At 38.3% G+C, this 22,943-nt stretch overlaps 1 protein-coding gene across 1 annotated transcript in view; it reads right to left on the reverse strand.

The window, feature by feature from the left end:
• oxr1a (oxidation resistance 1a) overlaps positions 1–22,943 on the reverse strand; it is a 148,896-nt gene that overhangs the window by 121,417 nt on the left and 4,536 nt on the right. The window contains exon 2 of the mRNA XM_055041779.1: positions 14,176–14,249. Coding sequence (XP_054897754.1) covers positions 14,176–14,192 — 17 coding nt within the window. The 5' untranslated portion in view covers positions 14,193–14,249. The remainder of the gene's footprint in view (positions 1–14,175; positions 14,250–22,943) is intronic.

The following is a 22,943-nucleotide window of genomic DNA, read 5'->3' on the forward strand; positions in this document are numbered from 1 at the left end:
ATGAATATATATAGTGGATGCATATGTAGGAGTTTGTGTGTGTGCGTGCGCAAGTTTTGGGGGCAAGAATGATTTTGTAACCATGCACTGTTTCGAAAGTGCATATATTTTTTAAAAAAGAAAAAAAAGAAGAAAAAAAAAACCTGGGGGATTATAACAACTCCCAGAGCAGTTGGTAACAGCTGACTCATATTTTTATTTCACTGGTCTCCAATTAACTAATTGGTGCCTCTGTTGGAACATATAGAAATCAAAAAAATATTTTATAGAATGTATTGATGATCTAAAAGATTAATCTAAAAGATATTGTGGATTGTAGCAGCAGAGGGTTGATCTCAAAGGTGAAAACCTTCACTAAGTTGCAGATGGCTGATAAAATAATGTAACTATTTGAAATTGCAAAGCTAGATAGTTTAAATTAATGTTACATTACATTTGTAGTGGAAACTCAGTAATTCCAACATCCCAGTAAAAGAAAAAAATAAATCAACTGGAACATCCTCCAAAGATGGACCTTCTACTTGAAAAGTGGGATAAACTCCCGACGAGCCCCCGTCACAACTTGTAAGGATGATTTCACATTTCAATATGGCCGCTCCTCACATCAACATGTTTATTTTGCATGACAGACTTGTAAGAGCATGTCTAAAATCTATTTTGCGTGAAGCTCTTGTGCCTCTAAATTGAACAAACTAAGTGTTGTTTGCCTATGGAAGGTAAAGCTTAAAATTATGTCCACAAGAGGTTCTGCGAACAATTCTATTGCCGTGTTTAAGCTGAAGAGACATTGTTCTCCTGCGATGTCAACTGGAACATTGTTATGTTGGGGTGACATCAAACCCAGCTCAACATGAATCTTTTCTCCATCTTGCATGAATTAAAGATAGCCAGATGTTAGCCAAGGCTTCATGTTTAATAAACAGTAACTTTTTTCCAACTTCTATTGTATTCAAGGGTTAGTTGAATCAGCAGTAAGTTGGATTTTGTAAGTTCATCTGACGCAGGTCAGCTGGTGAAACCGATCACTAACAGACTTGTGCTTTATCTGATTGTGTGCTTAGCTGTAGAAAAACTGGGACCAGATGCTTAGAACGGGCAAGACCGTCAGACAAAGAATGTCACTGAAGTGAACCAAAGGTGATCTAAAGTCACACTAAGAGCCTAAGAAGTCACCCTAAGAGAGACCTATACAGAGAGGTAGGTCTCTCCATAACATTGGTATTAATGGTCCTCTGTGACAAAGTCTTATGCACTTATAAATTCATGGTGATGCATAATTTAGATTGATAATTGTAGCAAGGCTGCTCATCATCAATCCAAGCTGCCACATAAGACCAAACACATTAGCCCATGTTATAGGGTTAAAGCAACCCAAGTATTAGCTACTTCACCCTAAATCTTGCTGATGGTACATAGGTCACATATGTTTTAAACCATCTTATGTCCATTTCCAAAAGCTGAGCATAGATGTCATGTACTTCTGGAATGCTCTGCATTCCAGCAAAACCAACCAGATGTCAGATTTCACCCAAACTGGAGTACTTTGTCCATTATATCCCTTTCCCCTCCAGGCCACTTCAGCTGTTGTACATTAGTGTGAAAGAGGGAGACCTCATGAAAAAGAGAAAAAGAAGAAAAATAACCAAAGGCTACACTACAGTGGAGCGAAGAGTAGCAAACAGTTGGCTCTATGTAGGAGGCTGATGAGTACTAGAAAGTTGTTGACACCGCTACCTTCCTGTGAACCCTGGATTTGATGAACAGGAAAAGTCTCTCTCTTCTTACGTCACCCTGCAATCAGCACACAGTACTGTAAAATGTATTTGCTCCCCACAGAAATTTCGGCAGTTTGTAGTATTTTGTCACACCTTAGTAACTAACAGTTTTAAGATCATTTAATGGTAAATATATTCGCCTTTCTTGTTTAATAGTGATTGAACTATAATTTATCACATTTTATTTTGTCGGGTCAATCTTGCATCCTACATGCAGGCTCAATAGCTCTTTGAGTTGTATATCAATGAACTGCCTTAACAGAACCTTTCGAAACATAAAGTAGGACAAAAGATCTCAAAAGCAAGACATTATGACCCAGACTAAAAAAAGCAAAAAAATATGAAACAAAGTCATTGACAGTCTGGAAAGGGTCAAAATGCCCTTTTGTTACATGTGCAGAACTTAAACAAACCATTTCTAAAGTCATTATCCACAAATGGAGAAAACATAAAGTAAGTTTCCAAGATGTGGTCAGCCTATCAGAGCAAGTAGTGCACTTATGATTCATCTAGCAGCTCACAAAAGATCTCAGAGTATCAGCCAGAAAACTGCAGGACTCAGTTATGGCCAATGTTCATGATTAAAAAAAAAAAAACATAGAAAGATATGTCAAAGCTACAATCCTTCCAATGAAGAAAATGATTGCTGACCAAAACAACATCTCATATTTGAAAAAATAAATAAAAAATAATAATACAAACAAAAACAAAAATGTGTCGGTTTTTTAGTAAAAAGACATTCTGTGGAATGACGTGACAAAAAGAGGAATCTTTTGTAAAAGTACAAAATGTTTACAAAAGTTTAATTTGACCTAAAACTAACAGTCAAACATGGTGGTGGGAGGATGTGGGCTTGACCTTAAACATAAGGTTTTACAGTGTTCCATTCAAACTTCAGACTTTGACTAGGCCTTTTGAGAGGCAGCTGCACAACCTTGAACAGGTATTTCCATTTTGGAAAACCCTCCAACTCATCTGAATTAAAGCAAAAATTGTTACACTATAATGCAAAGGGTTTTAATTAATTTTTCATATTGAATCAAGGGCATTTGGATGGCTTTTACTTACTCTTAATAAATAAAGTCAGCATTTGAAAATATATCTCATTTCTACTTCTAATGCTGTTTTCTATTAAATATTTAAGAGTAAACCAACTTAAGCTTAACTAAAAATAAACATCTCAAGGAGGTAAAACAACATTAAGGTGAATACATTCATATACAGAGTATATATCCCATTTTGTTTTGCATTTATATGTCATTTTAAAAATGCCTCTCATCCATCCAAGAAATTGGATTGAGTAATCACATTGAAAATTTATGGGAGCATCTTTTGCAAAGCCGTAAATTAGAATAACTGCCAGTGTGGGTTAGCAGGCCATGAAGTAAATCTCAAGGCTTTTACCTTTTAAGGTCCGTCTGAGACCTCACATGGCTCTTTATATCTTACACACACCTGTAAATCCAGACCCACTTACAGAGACATTCACCCTCCACATAGACGCCACATGCAATCACATTAAGAGACTAAATCTAGCTTTCATTTTTGCGTTTCGTTTAAATTCTGCCCAGCACCTATACAGATAAAATTCTCCATCAGACCTGCTTGGTTTTAAGCTGTCTTTGGAGGTTTTATTGCTTGTCTGTCAGTTTTCTAAAAAGGCAGGAAAACAAATGATCATTGTCATGTTTTAAATGCTCCCTGCCAGATAAGGGTGAGCTCACTGCGCATTCATCCAGAAAAAAAGAAGAAAAAAGAAATCTGAGGCTCTGTGACAGTAAATCCAGACGCTGCACCTTTTTTCTCCCCCAGTGATCACAAAAATGTCACAGCAGTCAGCAAATTGAGTTAGATCCCACGGCAGAGGAAGACAGCGGTACCCGCTGCTTATCTGTCTGCTAAACGGTGCTCGTTTGAAGCCATTTTTTATTTTTTCTGCAAAGAATGTAATTTATTGGCTCTCGATTCATCTCCATCTTGAAATAAGACATGGAATAATCAGAGCCAAAGGGATAAAAGGCTGCATAGCTGCAGAAGTGCTGGCATACGTTTCTAGCATTTTCAGAGACAATGGCCGCGCTTTAACAAACACGTCCAGCTCTCTCCTGCCTCTTGTTCAGTCTGCTTGCAAGGCATAACAACATAATAAATCTTTAAAATAAAGAGGGTAATGGCTGCTGCAGGGATTACAAATGTCTCCCTAAGTCAATATGTTCTAGACAAACACCAACTTTTTGCTTCCAGGAGCAAGGTCGCAATTATGTCGGTGCCGTTTGTGTCCTCGTTGCTTTCCTCAGTGCCTGGAATGACACTGAAATCTGCAGCTGGTGATTCACCGTGATTAATGAAATAAATGTTCATTTGGATCTTCTTGTGCGTTCACATCAGGTCAGTGATCTTCCCGTGGCAGCAGCTGCTCCACTGCCTCCGCCATGCGGGAGGTCCAAGGAGAGGAAGACAGGACAACTGGAAGAAAAGGTGAAGGGGACGCGTCGACCCGAGGAAAAGATGGGACCGAAGGGTGAAAGGCAATGTGGGAGACTGTGGGCAACATTTCACAAATTACTTCCACAAAGATTTTAAGGCAAACTTATTAAAAGGGAAATGGTAAAGGGATTCATTGGCTTATTTTAGGCTTTAAAAAAATAAATGAATAAAAAATGAAATAAATCACCTGAAAGTGATTTTGGTAGAAAACCAACTTAGAAAAACATAAAAATTTTCTATTAGTATTTAGGATAAATAAAGGTTTTTCCATGTTTCTGTTCTTCACTTTATTGCTGCCATCTGCTAATAAAGAATCTCTTTGTCTTATCAAATGACCAATATACTAAAGGGAAATCTGATGGCGTTTTTTAAAATAATTTTCAGGTAAAAAAGCAAAGTCGTCTGCAAAGATGTTGATTCTTTTACTCCCATACTGTTCGTACTGTGGTTGGTATAAAATAATCAGAGGATATTTATGCTCCTTATAGTGCAACTGCATTGCTTACTGAAATAATTGAAAATTAACGCACAAAAAAAGAAAGAAAAATAGTTCTTAGAAAACACAACTGAATAAAGAAAAATAGGCAAATCTGCAGCAGATATTTGTTTGATCAGGAACACTACAAAATGGGCTTTCAGACATATTTAGCACAAATCTTTTCAATGAAAAAACTTTACAAATATAGTTGAGCCTAAAACAGTTAATACTCCTGGTAGACTTAAACTTATAGGATAAATCAAAGTAAAAGGAAAAAAAGAAATCTCTTAATGTTCAACTTCATTAAAAATTGAAATGACAAAATTATTAATAATCTGAATTTATGAAATAATCTATTCAGGAATAACACTGTAGCAGTGAAAAACCTTCTCAGCAACTTTCTGTGTATTTAAAATGGTTATTTTGACTTGTATTGAAGGTTTATTCAGTGTATGTTTGGCCTGTATAAAGGAGCGGCATGACATAAATATTTAAGAGTGATATCGTGCAAAGTTCTCTTTCTCTAGTGGAGTCTCAGAATAGAATGGCGCCTCTTAAAATAAGCTAAAGAACCTCTTTTTAAATAAAGGGAGTCAGTTCAAGAACTCCTCGGCCCACCAATCTCTCTCCTCCTCTCCCTCTCTCTCTCACCCTCAGCCAGCTATACGTGAACACAGAGCTAATCTAATCTCTCAGAAAGCAAAACACAAATCCTGCAATTCTTGCTTCATGGATTAACAGAGCAAAACAGAAAAGGTTCAAACAAATAAAGGCTTCTGCATGATAAAACGTCTACCTTGAGCTGAAAATGGCGAGGAGCCGTCATTGGGGAGTACAGTGACACAACCACCAGCAGTGGTGAAAGCTCAACCTTTGAAGTGGAAATGGGAGACCCGCAACGTAATCCTGTAAAATATAGTTCTAAATAAAGCTGCATCAAAGTTTCATTGCCCTGCACCCACGGCCAATAGGCTCACTTTCACTGGCTGACATTCAACCTCTGTACATAGATTTGATACACGCGACGGTATATTCCGACTGATTAAACCTTCCGATGCGACATAAAGCCGCTTCCTCAATCTCCTTCAATTAAAGCTTGAGCCAGCTCTCAACTTTCTGCTTTTGTTTCAAGTGAAATGGATGTTTGTTTACCAATGCGATGAGGTTTGTGAAGCACCTAAAAAGTCATAGCAACTTCTAAAGGAAAAAAAAAAAAAACATGGACAAAAGAAAAAAAAAAAAACTTTACTTTTTTGCTGTAGAAGATTTATCGCCTCCAGCTGACAGCTGACAACAGACATCAACATGACTGACAAGTGTTGGGGCGGAAAAACTGAGGAGGAGGTGATGGAGCAAATAACACAAAGTGCCTCGAAGAGCAAACGTCTACTTTAGATCCTATGAAATATTGACCTTTTATATTGTTTAGTTTACCTTGGTATCAACACTCATGTCTATAAAAGGTGAGAAGGGAACTTCTAATTGGTGCTAAAGCCTTGTTTCCAAGCACTTAGTCTGATTATCCAGGGAAAGAGCATGTTGGGTGGGCAACATTAAAATAAAAGAAATGGACTGTGTGCTTGAAGTTTACCATAAAACATCATCTACCTCACCAAATCTCTGGCATCCTCTTCTTTTTATGCCAACCCTCTGCACAGAACTGTCACAAGCTACTTACAACGTTTAAAGGGGGTGTTATGTGTTGGCCACCAGGCACATAGTGTAATTTTATAGCACAATCAATTGTTACCTTCATTCATTACAAAAATACTCCATATAAAAAGAACTACCTTTAAGAAAATTGGCTTCATAGAGCAGCCATATCCGACACCTTGAAATTGGTGTCTGTCTCTTTAAGAACCTCCTCCTCTTTCTGACATGCTGCCTTCTGCATGTCAACAGAACAATGCTTTCTCCATGCCATCCATTGATGCTGTTAACCGTTTTTAAGTGCTCAGCAAGGAGGGTTTGGTGCAGGAGTTTGATCTTTGGTGCTCAAGCTCCAAGTCGGAGCTTTGGAGGAATTTAGGCACATCCAAATGGCTGTCAAGGAGATTCCAGGATTCTTCAAACATGTATGCAGGAGTCAAAGCAACACTCCAGCTAAAGTATTTTAGGTTCAAATCAAAATCTAGTACTAATAAACGTAGTGGTGTGAATGTTTATTTGCACCAGACAAGATAATCTTTTTCCATTACGTAACAGATTGTTTTTGTGTAGGTACTCTTGACAGCAAGCAGTTGAACAGTAAGCTCTTAACTGTGTTGAATGCATCAGGCATCTCAAATTAAACCACTTGTAAATGATGCTCATCATCTTCACACACGCTACTACTCATTATGACAGCACATTTTAATTTGCATTACCACTGGTTCCCCCATGTGGCCAAGAAAAAACACACTAGTGACACTTTAAACAGGTAAGCCTGGCAAATTTTAGAACATTTCCCCAAACGATGACCCTCATTATGTTTAATTAGATACGAAATGGCTGCTCTGAGATGTTATTCACCAATATGGGACCTTGCACTTGATTACTTGGGTGTTGCAATGGGAGGAGATTGATGCTGGGGGAGTAAAGTGCATGCAAAACCCACAGTAGGCCAATTCATTTCAAAGTTGCTCGAAAACTGCATTCAGTGCATTAGTCTCCTGATGCTGACTGGCCTAAACGGCATCCCCCTCACCCATCAGTTGCCCCCATTACCTAGGGCTCTGAGAAGTTAACAGCAACTACTGGGCATCCAAATGTGTCACATTTACGGCTATGGGGAGCCTCCTAATGAGGGAACAGTTTGGAAATACAGCTGCAAGTCTCTACCTGAACCAAACACGGCAATCCAGCTGACAAGAGTCATAACTCAATGCAGTCTCCATGACAAACATACTCTTCTTCAATGGCTTGTGGGTTAAGAAGAATGGGGAAAAGATCAATTCTGTCAATAAACTTTGAGGATTATTGAGGTTTATAATTCATTGGTCATTTATAAAAGTGTAAATTTTAAAGAATATTCTATCAGACATTGAATGAAGGTCTGGATTTGGGATTCTTGGTGTCAAAGTTGCATCACAAGTGAATGAAGGATGTCGCCTTTAGACGACTGAAAGTCCAATCAACGTAGACATCTGTAATATCAGCTCTCTGTGGACAATAACTTCTGATCAGAAGACAAATGCTTTTATTATGGCACCGTTACTACATTTGTGAACATGTAAATATTATGTTCCTCATTAAGTGACATCAGACCCTTTCTTTGGTCTTTCTAAGCGGTGGACCTGTCTTAGAGGTTAAGTTGAGAGGTAATGTATGTTTTAGTTAAGGTTAGGGTTAGAGAAAATGTCTGGGTTAAGCATTAATTCAGTTACTAAAATGAAGTCACAATATGGGTAAAATACAAACGTGTGTGTGTGTGTGTGTGTGTGTGTGTGTGTGTGTGTGTGTGTGTGTGTGTGTGTGTGTGTGTGTGTGTGTGTGTGTGTGTGTGTACTTGCATGTCTTTATTGCCTTTTTTATTAAATTGCCATTTTTAACATATTTATGTTTCTTGAAATAGTGAATTTGTGGTCTTCAATCTTAATCCTTATGACTTCTGAGAATATGTTAAGTATTGGAAATATTTAAGGGAAACCTAAGAACAGCACAGTTTTAATCAGAACTTATATTGCAGGTTTAGTGCTGTTGTTACTCATCAACCTCCTATTCGCAGTTCACTATTCTATGGATTCACTGATGCACAAATTTGTCTGTGGAAAAGGACTCCTAATTATTTGAGGAAAATTAGCCAACTTTGAATTTTGTTGTAGAGCATATTTAAAATACTCAAAGGAAATGCATCTTAGGAAGCTGACATACTTGACATACTATGCTACTTTATGCGCAATTGGTTGGCATTTACAAAGAATCCAATGCAGGAGCACAATTCATTTTCTGACCATACACTCAAACCTGAAGATAAGGAAGACTGTGTTCAATTTTGAACTAGCGGTGATCAAATACAGCCCAAATTGATAATAAAAAAAAGCATGGTACGCAGCTGCTCCCAACTTTAGCATCATTAGCAGCTAATAGTGAGTCCTCGTGTCTAATGCCGTCAAAAAAACAATTTTAAAATAGTTCAAGCTACTTCGATGGTCACATAACCAAATGCTTACAGCTAGCCTGATGAGCACTCTTAATTAGACCACTATAAATGTAACATAGCAACTTCAGAAGTGCTTTCCTTTTTGCTATAAATAAGCGCTTGAACTTTAAAAAGATTCAAAAGGGCATCAAGCTTAAAGCACATGCCACCATATCAATACTCCTTCATATTAGCTTCCACTCAATAACTAGAGTTTCATGAGACAAATTTCACAATGAAGGAAAATATAGTGTCAATTTCATATCATTAGAAGATATAATTTCCCCCAGGAGAGGATCATTCTGTTGTTGATAAAGGACTGATGTACGTACCTCTGAGGCATAATCATCCCTCGTTCAACATGCAATTTAAACCATGGGAAGCTAGAACCAGATGGCCAAAATGATGACCAGCACAACTGGAAAACACTGCCATTTCATTACAATCGACACCTCTGGGCTACTGAGAGTCTTGTGCTCAATGACGGTGACTGTAGAATTAAATCAAGTTGTCACTTAGTATTGAACAGAATCAATCAAGTCCAGTCCGACCTGTTGCAGATCACATTACATATTCAACTTGGGCCTCGGACTGTCTCTACTGACCTTCTGGGTGAGTTTGAGGTGAAGTCTGGGTTTGGCATCGAGGTGCCAGGCTGTACCGTCATGATTGGACCGACGGACCTTTCTGGGGAGGGTTAATGCATCCCAGCATGCACTATGCTCCCCAGAAACAATCCTCTCCTTCTTCTGCATACATAAATAATCAAGTGCAAGGCCCCTTGATGTCAGCAGCTCGGAGCCAAGGACGGATATGCAGGTGGGACTGGGTCAGCGCTGAATATGAGATTCTGTTAACAGAGCTAGCAACATGCAAGGTTGGCTGCCACAACGTACCGTCGCAAGGGATGTTTAGCAATGACAAACAGACAAAATTAAGTTGTTTTTTCTTTATATTTTGAAATTGTTATGACTCGTTTTGTAATGCTAACATCATGCAGGTGCATTACTAAATCATAACACTGCTACTGTGCACACTAAGCTAAAAACAAATGCACAGTCATTAGTTCCTTTCTACCTAGAGACTTGTTGATCACAGCTACCAGGGAAACAAAATATGTTCCATCAGAGCTGGCAACAATGATTTATATATGCATCGCTTCTGTGCTCACAAACAGTTTGGAGGAAGATTTATCTGATAACATGGCAGACAACTAACTGGAGTTTAATTTAACTGAACCGTGACAATAGGTCATGGTTCATGCAACTCTAGGTTAACCATGACCCAGAATAGCAAAGCTTTGTGACGATTAGGTTTAATAGAAAAACTGAAAGACGGCTTCAAAAATATAAGCATCGATACCAAAAAGGGAGAAATAAAGGTGTGTTTTATAAGGGTTTCCATTTGCAATGACACAAACATCTTAATCCAGATTGTGACTGAAACTGAAACAAAACCGGATGGAAAGACGACCAGAAGCAAGGCAGAGCAGTTCACCATACTATACAAGAAACCATTTTCACTTCATTTGTCCATTTTAAAACTTGTGTGATAGTTGGATGGCAACACAGCGATGGACACAAATTTGAAGTCAGTTGGTAAAAAGCTACCCGAGCTGCATCAGTGATGAAAGGATGTCAAGTTTTGTGTGTTTTCATGTTTTAGGAAGGAACTGGAATTTCAATTTTCCCAAACCCTTTGCAAATGGAATTCTACCAGGAAGAGTTTTTTTTTTTTTCATAAAATGACTTCAACATTTTTGTATACATAACTTGGTGATAATTTTTTTTTTCACACAGATATCCATATGCAATTCAGTGTCTCATATACAAAATACTATACAACCTCCATCACTGTACTTTACTCGACTGTTTAAAATAAAAGCAATCTAGAACAGTCCATTGTTGTTAGCTTGTATTACCATCAGTAGGTTAGTCTTCCAACAAAGACAATTAATTAGCAAATCCCAGTGGTAATGTGAGGCCCGCCGTAATCTTAAAACCTCTGGCTCCCATGAGAAGAAGGGATGGGTGAGACTAACCTACAAGATTATTATATCAGTATATTCTGGAGGTGAACTTATTCTTCTCATAACATGACGAATAAAAACCCAGCTGTGATTCTTCTTCCTTTATTCTGTCTCTCTGTACAGTGGCGAGGCAGACCATCAAATATGGCTCCCTTCAGATGATGAGGCAGGGTGGAGTCCATGTTGCCTCCAGTTCAGAATGCATGTTCTCTCCCAAGTCAGTACTGTTATTCATTGCTTGTGATTACATCAAGTCTCAACAGGAAACACTACCGCTAAGGTCAAGGCTTTAAAAGTTGAATCTGACAGCATTAGTAAGGTTGAGTCTACGTCTGGGGATACATGCAGCATAGAGGGACTGTTGATGATCTCATCCACATGCAGAGGTTGGAATCAATCAGTGAACTCTACATAAGCAGGTCACAATAGAAAAAAAAAAAAAAAAGGAAAATAAAAAAAATAAACAAAAAAACCCAACTTAAAAATCAACCATTTTATCATCATGAAGCCCTTTCAAAATTAAAATAATAAGAGGAAGCAGGAATTTTACAAAGACACGCGAGATGTTACATTATGCTGCCATAACAAACTAACTCCAGAGTTGGAGATCTGCAAATAACACAAAGCTCAACACATTTCTGTCCAATTACTCTGAGGAATAAACACACTAACATCAGTAATGAAAACTGGAATAACTGAGCTAAATAAAGATTTATTCAAGTTATTAAAGATTTATAAGTTTACACTAACAACTCTGGTGATTTTGTCGTTGCTTTGAAATAATACTGTTTACCTCCAGAGTTGTGTGATGTCAACATCTCGCTGACGCAGGCAACAGGATATCACCTCTGTTCCTTACACTAATAATCTTAGCATGGAGAGGCTTTTCAAGGCTCCTTTATGGTTCCAAAGGTACAGTTAGTTTTCAGTAATGCAGGAAAACGGTGACAGGTCCCTAACTTTGTAGTTTTTGAAAATGGTTCGATTTTACCACAAACAATTTACTTCTGAAATGTCAATATTCATAAAGTAGAAGAAAAACAAAGCTAAGATAAAAATTGTGACGGACTTAAAACAGGACTGGCAGGTAAAATCTCTGATTGGTGCATCAGAATTTCCTACATTATTTTACTCAACTCCCTATAACAATTATAATTCAGAATGACTAAAACTACATGTCTACTTTCCTATAAACTCAGCAGTATATACAGCTTCATAGAGCTGGGGGGGGAATCAGACTTGGTTTCCATCATGTCATAAATGTCTTGATCCAGAATTAAAGACTTGAATTAATGAGGCCCTTTACGTGTTCACTTTACGATGAACACATGTAGACATAAATAATCAATCACAGAGTGAGCTGAACACTCAAATCATCCACCACATTGAGACGCTGCGCCCTCTCAGAGAGGAGTAACAACCACACTTTTCTTTAAGCTGAATCTAAAGATCCCAGAAACATGAAGATATTTTATTCAAATTTCCTAAAACTCTTAATTATTTTCCCACTGAAATCCCTGCCAATGTTGTGACTCGAGGGAACGATATAAAGAAGAGGTCTTATTTAAAATCCACTGCACAGCAATCTGTGGATGACAGATTTCCTGTGTTACTTTGTGTCTTGATCAGCAAAAAAAAAAAGAAGAAAAAAAAAGAAAAAGATGTGAGGCAGGATTCTCAACCTTTGAATTTTAAAAAATGGCAGCTGAACACTGACATTCTGAGCGTATCTGTGTCATCGACCGTGCTGACGCAGCTCTCCGCAGACGGAGGCCCGGCGTGGTTTAATCGCTGTACGGTGATGATTACACACAGCAGCAGCGTCAGGCGGCTAAATGGATGCAGCTTTGGGACAACATCACATTATTATGCGTTTGAGTTTCCCCATGGAAACTCTTTAACTGTATATACAGCAGCAAAGTTTTAATGCTGACCCAAGTGCTGAACTTGGTGGCTTACTTTGAAAAGTGCAACGCTGAAAGAAGGAGGAATCAATACGGTACCCGGCCACAGGTAACTTAGAAAATAAATCAAATATTTCCAGAGCAGGGGTGGGAAAAGTTGGAGAGATCTTTGTGAGAAGTGAAAATGTAAACAAAGATCCTAAAACCAAGTTCTGAAATGTTAATTGAAGATGGAAATCATCTTAGCATTAGCACAGAAGCTAATATCTACGGTCTTCCTTCTCCCTGTGCTCCCAGTGCTAACTGCAGAAATACACCACTCTAAACACACCAGGAGGGTGGAGGTATGAAATAACAATCCTGTTATTTTTCAGAGCATGCATGTTGTGACTTTACACTACCACATATCTCCTCAAGGTTAGTAAGGAATGGAGGAAAAACAAACAGTAAGTTAAAGTAGTAAACAACATTATTCTTCTTAGGTTAGTTTTGTAAGTGTGGAAACTACCAATTTTACTGAATTTGTACCTTTTTATCAGTGAAGTATGTGAGATCTTTGTGCAGTGTAAAAAAAAGAAGTAAAAATCAAAAGATAAATTTGCAACTTGCCACAAAAACCCTGGTCACTTATTTTAAAGCATAAAATTTTCTGCTTAGCAGGACAGCTATGGCAGTAATAATCATAAGATTAATCCATAATTTAGTAAATGGCATGTTCCTTTTGAAAAAAGTGAATTTTTCTTTGAATATTTTTGTTTTGGAGATAAACAAAAATGATACATTTTGTATTTTTGTTTTGCCATTATTCCACACCATATTTAAAATAAAATAGCTTGCAAATCTACAATACAGATACTTCCTTTAAATAAAAATGTTATAAATAAAATTGTGGGGCCGTTTAAGAAAAAGGTAGCATGGTTTTATGTTCTATTGTGAGCTTTTATTTTACTCCCAAAGTCCACACGTTTACACAAAACGTCTGTTTCTTGGAAACCCACTGGGTAATGTTAAACCTGGATTTTTGGGGGGGTTTCCTTCAGTCCATGTTGCATTAACTCTACTAACACAATGTGAGCGTTTGCAGCTTGCAGTCAAAACAGAAAAGCCAAACCGATGAATCATTCATGCGGACTGTATGCAACCATGGGCCACATTAAAAATGCACAGTAGTGTTCAGAGTTGCCTACCAAAGCTTCCTGCAAAGATTCAAGGACAGTATTTAAACCTATGTTTAAATACTGTCTTGTATTTCTGTCTGTCGCGCTGAAATATCAGCCATGTTCATCTTTCCAATTTCCAAATATCTCTACTGAACTTTATTTTCTTTGATGTTTTTTCATCATCCTTGCACAAGAATTGATCCAAAGTGACATCGTGCTGACCTTTTGGTGCTGAACATCTTGGCAGCGTCTTCTTTCTTTGCGAGGGGTCGAGGTTTGATGTTGCCTTTTCAAATCTGCAGAAAGCAAACACACACAAACAAACAGTCAGCACAAAAGGCAAGGGGTCAGAGGAAAGATGGATATTGGGGGAGATGTTCAGTCGCCCTCAACTTGTCTAAAAGCCAGGGCCATGCTGACCTCCACAGCCTTGATTAGCCAGCCTCAGACTGAATGGAGTCGAATGGCATTTTTAATAATCATTTGCCTTACCTCGCCGCACCATTTATAACTGAATGGAATAAATTGGGCATGAAACTCATCTGGAACAATAAAAGTGTCATTTAAAAATGGGGACGCTGTATATCTGTCTGAGCAGGCAAACATGTCAGAGATGGGTTTGGTTAGTAGCGGAAGGGTTGAAATCCCACTAACCACAAACAGATTGTTTGCCTTGGAGTTAGCCTCTGCTCTTTTATGTAAAGGTTATCAGGGAGCGTAGAGGAGGAGCTGAGGTAAAAGAAGATAGGATTCAATAATTAATGCCGAGGTCTACACGGACCTCACTTCTCACCCTCTGCTGTCGGTAATGAGATGAGTGGAGGGACAGAGACGGAACTGAAGCGCCGTCATTCTCTCATCCCAAAAGTGAGACGCGTCCCACACCATCTCACCACAGGAGTGTGTGAAATATCCAGCATCAATTATTCTCCATACTTTGTACTCAGTACATACTTTGGCTTTTTTATGCTTTAGTTCTGACATTAAAAAGGGAACAAATGCTAACTGCGCTGGAAGGCTAACAGCTAGCATGACTGTTTGTTAGCTTAAGTCAAACAGTGTGGTAGGTCTGTTTGACTTTTAGTGTCAGAGGGAGAAAAAGGGCAAAAAGTAGAAAAGATAGTCTTTATATCCCACCACATAGAGAATTTGTGGTGGGATATAAAGACGAGGGTTATGGTATGGAGGCCTACCATCATCAATTATTCAAAAAGTAGCAGAGAAAACTGGTTAGTAATTATAGGAAGTAATTTTTTTTTCTTCCCCAAATTGATTTGAATGGATTTGTATGATTTTAGTCTTTTGAGAGACCCTTCTCATTTCCAAATAGTAAAACCCTCTTAAATTAACATCTGTCAAGATTATGACTAATTGTGGCCTCAACTGTATAAGACTACAGAGGTTGTAAGGGAACACAGTAATAGATTGTGGTAAAAACTAAATAAATAAATAAATAAAATAAGTTAAATAAGTTATCTCTTCAGATTTTTTTGTGAAAGCCAAGTCATCTCCAGACCTTTTTATCTTACAAGCTAGGAAAACTCTGACATAATTTAGAGTTTGACGTCTTTGTTAAAGATGTTTGCAATCATTATCAATCATCGATTAAAATGGCCTAATGTAGCAACATGCCGTTTAGAAAACACTAATGGTTTTAAATTCAAAGACAATATCTAGATATCCTTTAAAATACAAGAAATTAATCAGCAGAATTACTGTCAAATTCAGTTTTTTGGATTTAGACCTCCTGATAGACAATTGTTTTCAAAAGGTCAGTCAACACATTTGCCCAGACTTCCTGATATTTTGAAACTTCTTATAAAAAATGGCTTAAAAACACACACAAAAAAAAACATCAGGTTCTGAGTCAATTGTAAAATTGATGTAAGGACTCAAAACTAATCATTGAAAACCAGAATTTAAAACAATGTCTAAGCAGAAAAAGCTGCTCTGCTCCATGACCAACATGTAAACACATTCACATTTCCCTTTATTTCCACTGTTAAGATGCCGCTGTTTTTGGTTCCTCTCTGTCCTCCCGTCTAACCGCCTCAGCATGTTTGTTTACTTTGTGCCTTTTTCTTCCCGGCTGGGACTCAGCCAGCTTTCAGCTGCCAATCAAGCACCGACAGGGATACACCCGACAAGCTGCTGAGGAAAACAAAAGCTACTCATGTAATCTAGTGTTCCTTTCCCCCACACCACCTTCAGTTTCAACAATTTCAATCAGATTTCAACATGACATCCTGTCAGCATGCCGACAGGAACCACAGGGGTTAATTCAAGGCTAGCTATAAAAAAGACGGCACAGGAGGCAAGCCAAATGAAAATATTGCACTCAAAGAAACTTAGCATCATATAAGAAAACCTAGCGCCCGTCTCTGTGGTCAGACAACAGATATGTGGATGAGACAGTCAGAAAGGTTTGACTACAACAAGAGAACAAGAGGTTCACAAATTAACCAAAACTTTTCTTTTTTTTTTTTTACACGTTTGACCAAATACAGTCAACCTATTTTATATTTTTTTTGTCTGTTTCAGTTTCTCTATCATGTATTTTTACTGAACAGATACAAGTCGTGTTGTTTTTACATGTTTGACCAAGCGTGTCAATACACTGGTGTATTTCAGTGCGCTGTACTGGTGCAGAGTTATCAAGTTTGTAATTCAATACCTTTATGTCTTTGTTTTTGAAAAAAAAAAAAAAAAAAAAAAAACATTTTAAGTCAATCCAGCACTGTTTTTCTGAATCGGACTGGCATCAGTCGATGCTAAACCTCAGATATCGATATTGGAAGTGGAAAAAGTGCATCGGTGCATCTTTAAACTTTAGTTGTCTCATAGAGCTGGCTCTGTCAACACTCTGCTCTTGATTAACCGGTCTTCCTGCATTCCAACCCTCACCTTACTGTCGGGATCATGTGGGATGAGAGTGATTGAAGTTAGCTTCCTGGTAACGATGCCTAGCTTAGTTGTAGTGATAGGGCGAGGAACACAGTAGACCTGCTGCTCATCTGAACCAAAAGGATTTACAATCTGTTCCAAAATAATTCTCTCCAACTGGAGGCAATAAACACTTACTTCTGCCCTTCCTTCTGACTTGTCGTGGGAAGCACCAGGAAAAAAAAAAAAAAAAAAAAAAAAGATGTTGGTTTTATCAAAGAAAAACAATGCGTTAGTTCTGTTCACCTGTCTTTTTATTCCATCAGTACTCAGTGAAGCAGTCATGCTCACCCCCTGTGGCAGCATTGACTCTTGTCTGCTTCAGTCTCAAAGGCAAAACTTGTTTGAGGATGTTTTTTCTGCCAAGCTTCATTAAATCAACCTTGTGGTTTGGCTTAATTGTCTCTGGCTGTGCAGAGCGTGCTGACAAACACCATCAGCATCCGAGCGTGTAATGGACCGAGGCGAATCCCTCAGACTTGCAGAAGGATCCGCAGGTACCGCCGGTGTTTAAGACAGCACTTCCGCTCAGAGATGTCAGAGATATACTTTATGCTATACACTAGAAAGCTCCGATGTGACTGACTCGTAATGATGCATTTTTGGGGGAATTGGATGGAAAAAATGTGTTTCAATTAGGGCTTACACATAAAAATTGCTGAATAGCCTTTGCCAACAGACTCATGGTAACTTGGGGGAGTTGCAGAAATTTCACCTCTTGAGTGGGAAATGTTTCGACAGAGTAAATACTTTCTGCAATGCAATAAGTCACCGCTAAAAGAAAATGCAAGTTGCTTGAAGTCACAGCATACATGAGGAGGATGGATGGGCGATGTGGACTCAGAATTTTATTGCAATATTTTGTGGTACTATCATCAGCGAGATAACAATTACAATTTTAAAAAAAACAACAAAAAAACAAAAACAAAAACCATTTACTACTTCTTTTTTAGGTGACTGTATGACTGTAAGCCTTGCAGTCAAAGCAACCATAACTCCACAAACACAAATGTCGTTCTTGACTAGACTTCTCACAAAAACTACTTTTGTTGGATAATAAATTGTCTCAGAAGTTACTGCGATAAATGACAACACTGATGTTTTGAGACCATGTTCAGGTAATATGATAATGGTGTAATAATGTTAGAACTCATTCTCAAGGCTCAACAAACCTCAAATTCTAGTAAATTAATATTATAATAAATGGATCTGGAAGACGTTTAAGTATTCTAAATAAATAAACAAAATAACAAAAACAACAAATAAAATTAATCATGAAGTTCCTGTAAACAAAACTTTCAAAAAAGAAAAAAAACAGCTAGTTTAGAACAAATATCTATTCTTGACATTCCCATTTAAAAATCAGAACATCAGTTACTTAAAGAAGCATAATTTATATCAATGAATTGCAAAGGGTTACTGCATTTAATTATATTTTCAGACTTAATGACATTTATTGATGCTACCATGGAACAATCAGTGGACTGAACAGTAAAAACAACATTTCCAATAATATCGCCAGTTTGTTTTTTTTTAACATCGTTAATTGAAATTTATTGTGACGACAAATTAAAATTCCTACGATAAACATTTGGTGATTATTGCCCACCCGCACACCAGTCAGGTGAGGAACTGTGAAAGACTTGAAACTGGGGGAGGGAACCTTATGGTGGTCTATCATATAACAATCAAGTAAACAAAACAAAAGCATCATATCGGCTAATAGTCTTTTTTTCTTTCTTTTTTTTAACATATTGGTCTTGGTCCAATAAGTAAAACTGGACTGATATTGACAGCAAATATCTACTTCCATCTTCTTGCGATTTGTTTCCGTCATGTCATGTTATTGACTACAACAGCAATTTTAACATCACATATTCATATTTACATCCCTATCCAATCCCGTTTTTTTTGTCACTTAAAATAATTACGTTTTCTCACATTACAAATGTTCAGCATGTCCTCAGGTTTCATGTTTCCAGATGTAAATGGTAACACTGCATGAGTTGAGCTTCATTAGTCTAAAGAAGCCAACAATGAGAGTGAAGATGAGTCGGGACTCGTGGATGGAGAAAGCAAATGGAGCAGCAGAGGAAGAGAATCGATTTGTGGCAGGATTATCTGGCCCAGCAGGAAGTTGGAGTGGAAACTGTTACAAAAGAAGAGCAGCAGAACAAAAGAGGCAAGTAAAGGCCACATGTATACAGCAGGCAGGTCTGGGTATTTTTAGACAATGCAGGTCCACCCACCTTTAGAGTTTAACTCATAAAAAACAACAACTCTGCTCTATTCATAAACAGGATCATGAAGCCTTTTCACTTTCTGGAGAGATTTATAGGTAAGAACATTTTATTCTTGGAGCTCAGCAAAAACTCCTCCATCAGGGATGAAACTGCAGGGCATTTGCCAAGACAAATCTAAACCTAAAAGTCTTAGTGCAGGTTCTGTGTTCACATCTCAATCAGGGCCCGGTTTGCTGCAGTGATATGACTCATCTTCCCTTCTGTTCCTCTCTGCTGTCCCTCGTCCATCCCGCCGTCTGCACCTCCCCGCTGCTCACGTTTCTCTCCTCTCAGATCCCCCAGTCGGCCCTCTCTCCTCCATTCGTGTCTTCGCCTGTATCTGATGACCCTTACTGACCCTTATTGCGTTTCCTGAACCAATAAGGGTCACAACAGCCTGGCAGGAAACACAATGCCGTTATGGTAATGATCAGTCAATTAGGAATGAGACCCCCTCTGTCACTTCTGACTCTCAGATTTGCGTTGGGCTGTTTGTGCTGCCTGTTGTCTTACTGGAGGCATCCCATCTGATCTTCCAGGAGAAAATCAGCCGCGCCAGGTTGGTTCGTGCATTCTTGGATAAAAATCCACCACAGTCCCTTTTGCGAGCAAATAAAACTTCCCACAATGGCTGTCGGAATTTAGCATGCACACGTCAACTGGCAGCTATGGTGATATCATATTGACTTTAATTTAAAATGTCAGTAGGTCTACAACTTCATGTTAAAAGTTAATAATTTTTCAAATTTTATAGTTTTTTTTTTTTTTTTTTTTAATAATTTGTTAACAGATTTTGCTTGTGCACCGTATTCGCGAGCATAACAGAAACTTGCTTACACAATGGTTCAAGCCGAAAAGAATTTTTCAAACACACAGGAAAGAATCAAAGCAACACTCCAGGTATATTTTTGATGAGGGAATAACATTATAACATGATGTAGAGCTAACAAAAGTCAATTTTACACAATACTGCCCCTTTAAAGTCTTAGCCTTAGTTTCAACCAAACATTAGTGAAACGTAGACTCACGGTCCACTGGACCTGCAGCTCTACATGTTTACAAGTCAGATTCTCAGATTTTTAGAGAAAGCAATGGAATTGATTTGTGGCAACTAATTTCTATGAAACAGTAGTACTGCGGGCACCTTTAAAATGGATAGTGTTGTTTACCTCAGATGATCCATCACACCCTAAATCAATGATACGACTCTTCCACAGGTATCAGAAATGTAGTGAGCAATTCATCAATGAAATCAGGGGAGCTACACATCATCAAAAGATGTATTTGTTCCAGTAGAATACATTTAGAATCAGAACCTATTGTGATCCTCCTGAAAAAGCCAAACTAATGCAGTGCACAAGAAAAATGGACGTTCTGTTCTTGCAGCTTGTTCTTCACCCAAAACTATTGTGTGATTGATCAGAAAATTGAAGTTGGCATGGTAACTACAGAAATGTATGCTGCATTGGATGGGCCCGCTCACAACTTCCCAACTCATAACTGTGCTCCTTTCGTTACCACATGCAGAAAAAGGAACCAATTTCTCTGTTCTTGTTGCTGATAGCCCTTTTCAAAGTTTAAAACACAAAATGTTGAAGAAACTCTTCACACTGTGATAAAATGAACAGCAAGAATCAAAGGTTTAGCCATTTGATACTTCCTTTCTTAATATTAAGAAAAGAGAGATCACTGGCTGCGTTTCCACAATAAATGTCAATATTCTGCAATTGTCTAAAAAAACAATTGCAATTTTGAAGAGCAGCGTTTCCACTAAATAAAAAACACAATTGCACACCATTTTCGATACAGCCAATAAACCACCTCATCCCACCGCAAAATGTTTCACTGCAAAAATAGTTTTTTGGAAATTGGCGAGTTTCCACAAAGCAAATTTTTTTTCGTAATTCCACTTTGCGCAATTATCAAATTAAACCAACAATAATCATCTTCTTTTTTTTTTTAATCCAACAACAATGTAATCCAAGAAGAAAATTTGTTCTACAGCTAGCAGAACCATCAGTAATCAGATTTAGCAACTTACAAGACCCGACACCATGGACAAGAGAACTATTGAGGCCCTGCTCAAAGATTCGCCATTTACAGAACATGAACAGCTTGCTTTTCCACTTCAGTCCTTCTGAGTTAATGTCATCTGTCCATGATGACAACAGCAGAATAACCAAAAGGAAAACTTAAGCTTTCCAGCAGAGTTGCTGGTGGCAAGGTATGTATGGGAGCTGGAGCACTGTCAGTTTGAGTTAAAGGCGCTTGGCCGGCCGGGTTGAGGACTCGCTCTCTGCTGAGTCACTTCACAGTGTGATATTAGGCTGACAGAGACAAACGCCCTGTGGATTGTCAGTCAACAACGACCTCCATCCCCTTGCTCGGACTCAATTAGCTTCCAGGTTGTCTCCAAGTGAAACTAAAGGCAATGCTTGCTCAACTTTGCTGATGGGGCCAAATCAGATTGTAGTCTGCTGATGACAGCTCCACCGTCTTCCCATCGTGGGTCTTAGACGCACATTATTGCACCGTTCCATTATCGACAAATTAACACAAGACATGCGAGATTCTGGGACACGTGTAAAATCTGGAGACTTGTGGACAAATGGCAAAACTCCAGACTCAAAACTGTCAAACCAATCGAAGGGAGAACCAATTAAATCAATCTATGAACACCCCAAAATCTGTCTCCAACTTCCTTTATCCCACACATATGAATTCTGATCTTGGTCACATGACTCAACCCGGAGCCAAAAGAAGTAAGTGGATTGTTAAAAAGGAGGAGGAGGAGAAACGTACAGGGGGTCACTGGGCTGGGTTCCTGTAGCTTAGTGCTGCAAATCCTCTAATCCCCCAACCAGTTCCACGGAGCTGTTTACTGCTTGCAGTAAGTCTGTAACCGACCGAAACCAGGCGCAGTACTATGTAAGCCACATCCTTCGGCGGTTCAACTCCCGACCTTACTTATTCTTCGCATGCTCTTTTGAGAAGACTGCCGAGGACGTTCATCCCCTCCATAAATCCATTTGGAGATTATCACGATTAGACTGTGGGATGACAGAGTGGCAGCCCAAAAAAAGAAGCAAATAAATAAATAAATAAATCACCCAGATGGAAGCGAGACAACAAATCGGCCATCATCCCTGCGCTTTTTAACGTGCCACATCGGATTTTTGGTTGGAAACCTTTCTTGGCTTAAGTACCTCTGGTCTGATCTGGTCTATGAAACTGCATCTCGTTTCAGAGACACAACTCATGTTTTGCTTCTGCCCTCTCAAACACTGCACCGTATCCATTTTGCGTCTTCACACTGCCCCCAGTCTGACCACCATCTAAAAGAAATACTAATGATTGCATTTGCATTCGTCCAACAGTTTCCTTCAGCTAGCAGAGCTGAATTAAAATGTCTTTTCAAAGCCACCTGGAATCATCTGTGGTCTTCTGTTTTCTCCTTACCGCCACAACATTTCCCCTGCAGGTATTTCAAGCAGTGGTGGGACATGATTAAGAAGAAAAAAAAATGGATTTGAATCATTTCATCACATCATTTCAATTCTATTTTGTTAAAAAGTAATACTCATCACAGTAAAAGTTAAATAGGCACCAAGTTAAACAAGTTTTGCATCAGATATCTGTTCTTATTTAAACTGCAGTCAAGACAGAATGTTTACATTCCACGGGTTGATTAAATACTTCCATTACATTTTTTTTGTAATTCAAAGTAAACTTGATATCAAGTCCCAGCCCTAATTTCAGGTGACT

Source organism: Poeciliopsis prolifica, unplaced genomic scaffold (genome assembly GCF_027474105.1).
Source record: "Poeciliopsis prolifica strain line A6 unplaced genomic scaffold, Auburn_PproV2 SCAFFOLD017, whole genome shotgun sequence".
Taxonomy (NCBI): Eukaryota; Metazoa; Chordata; class Actinopteri; order Cyprinodontiformes; family Poeciliidae; genus Poeciliopsis; species Poeciliopsis prolifica.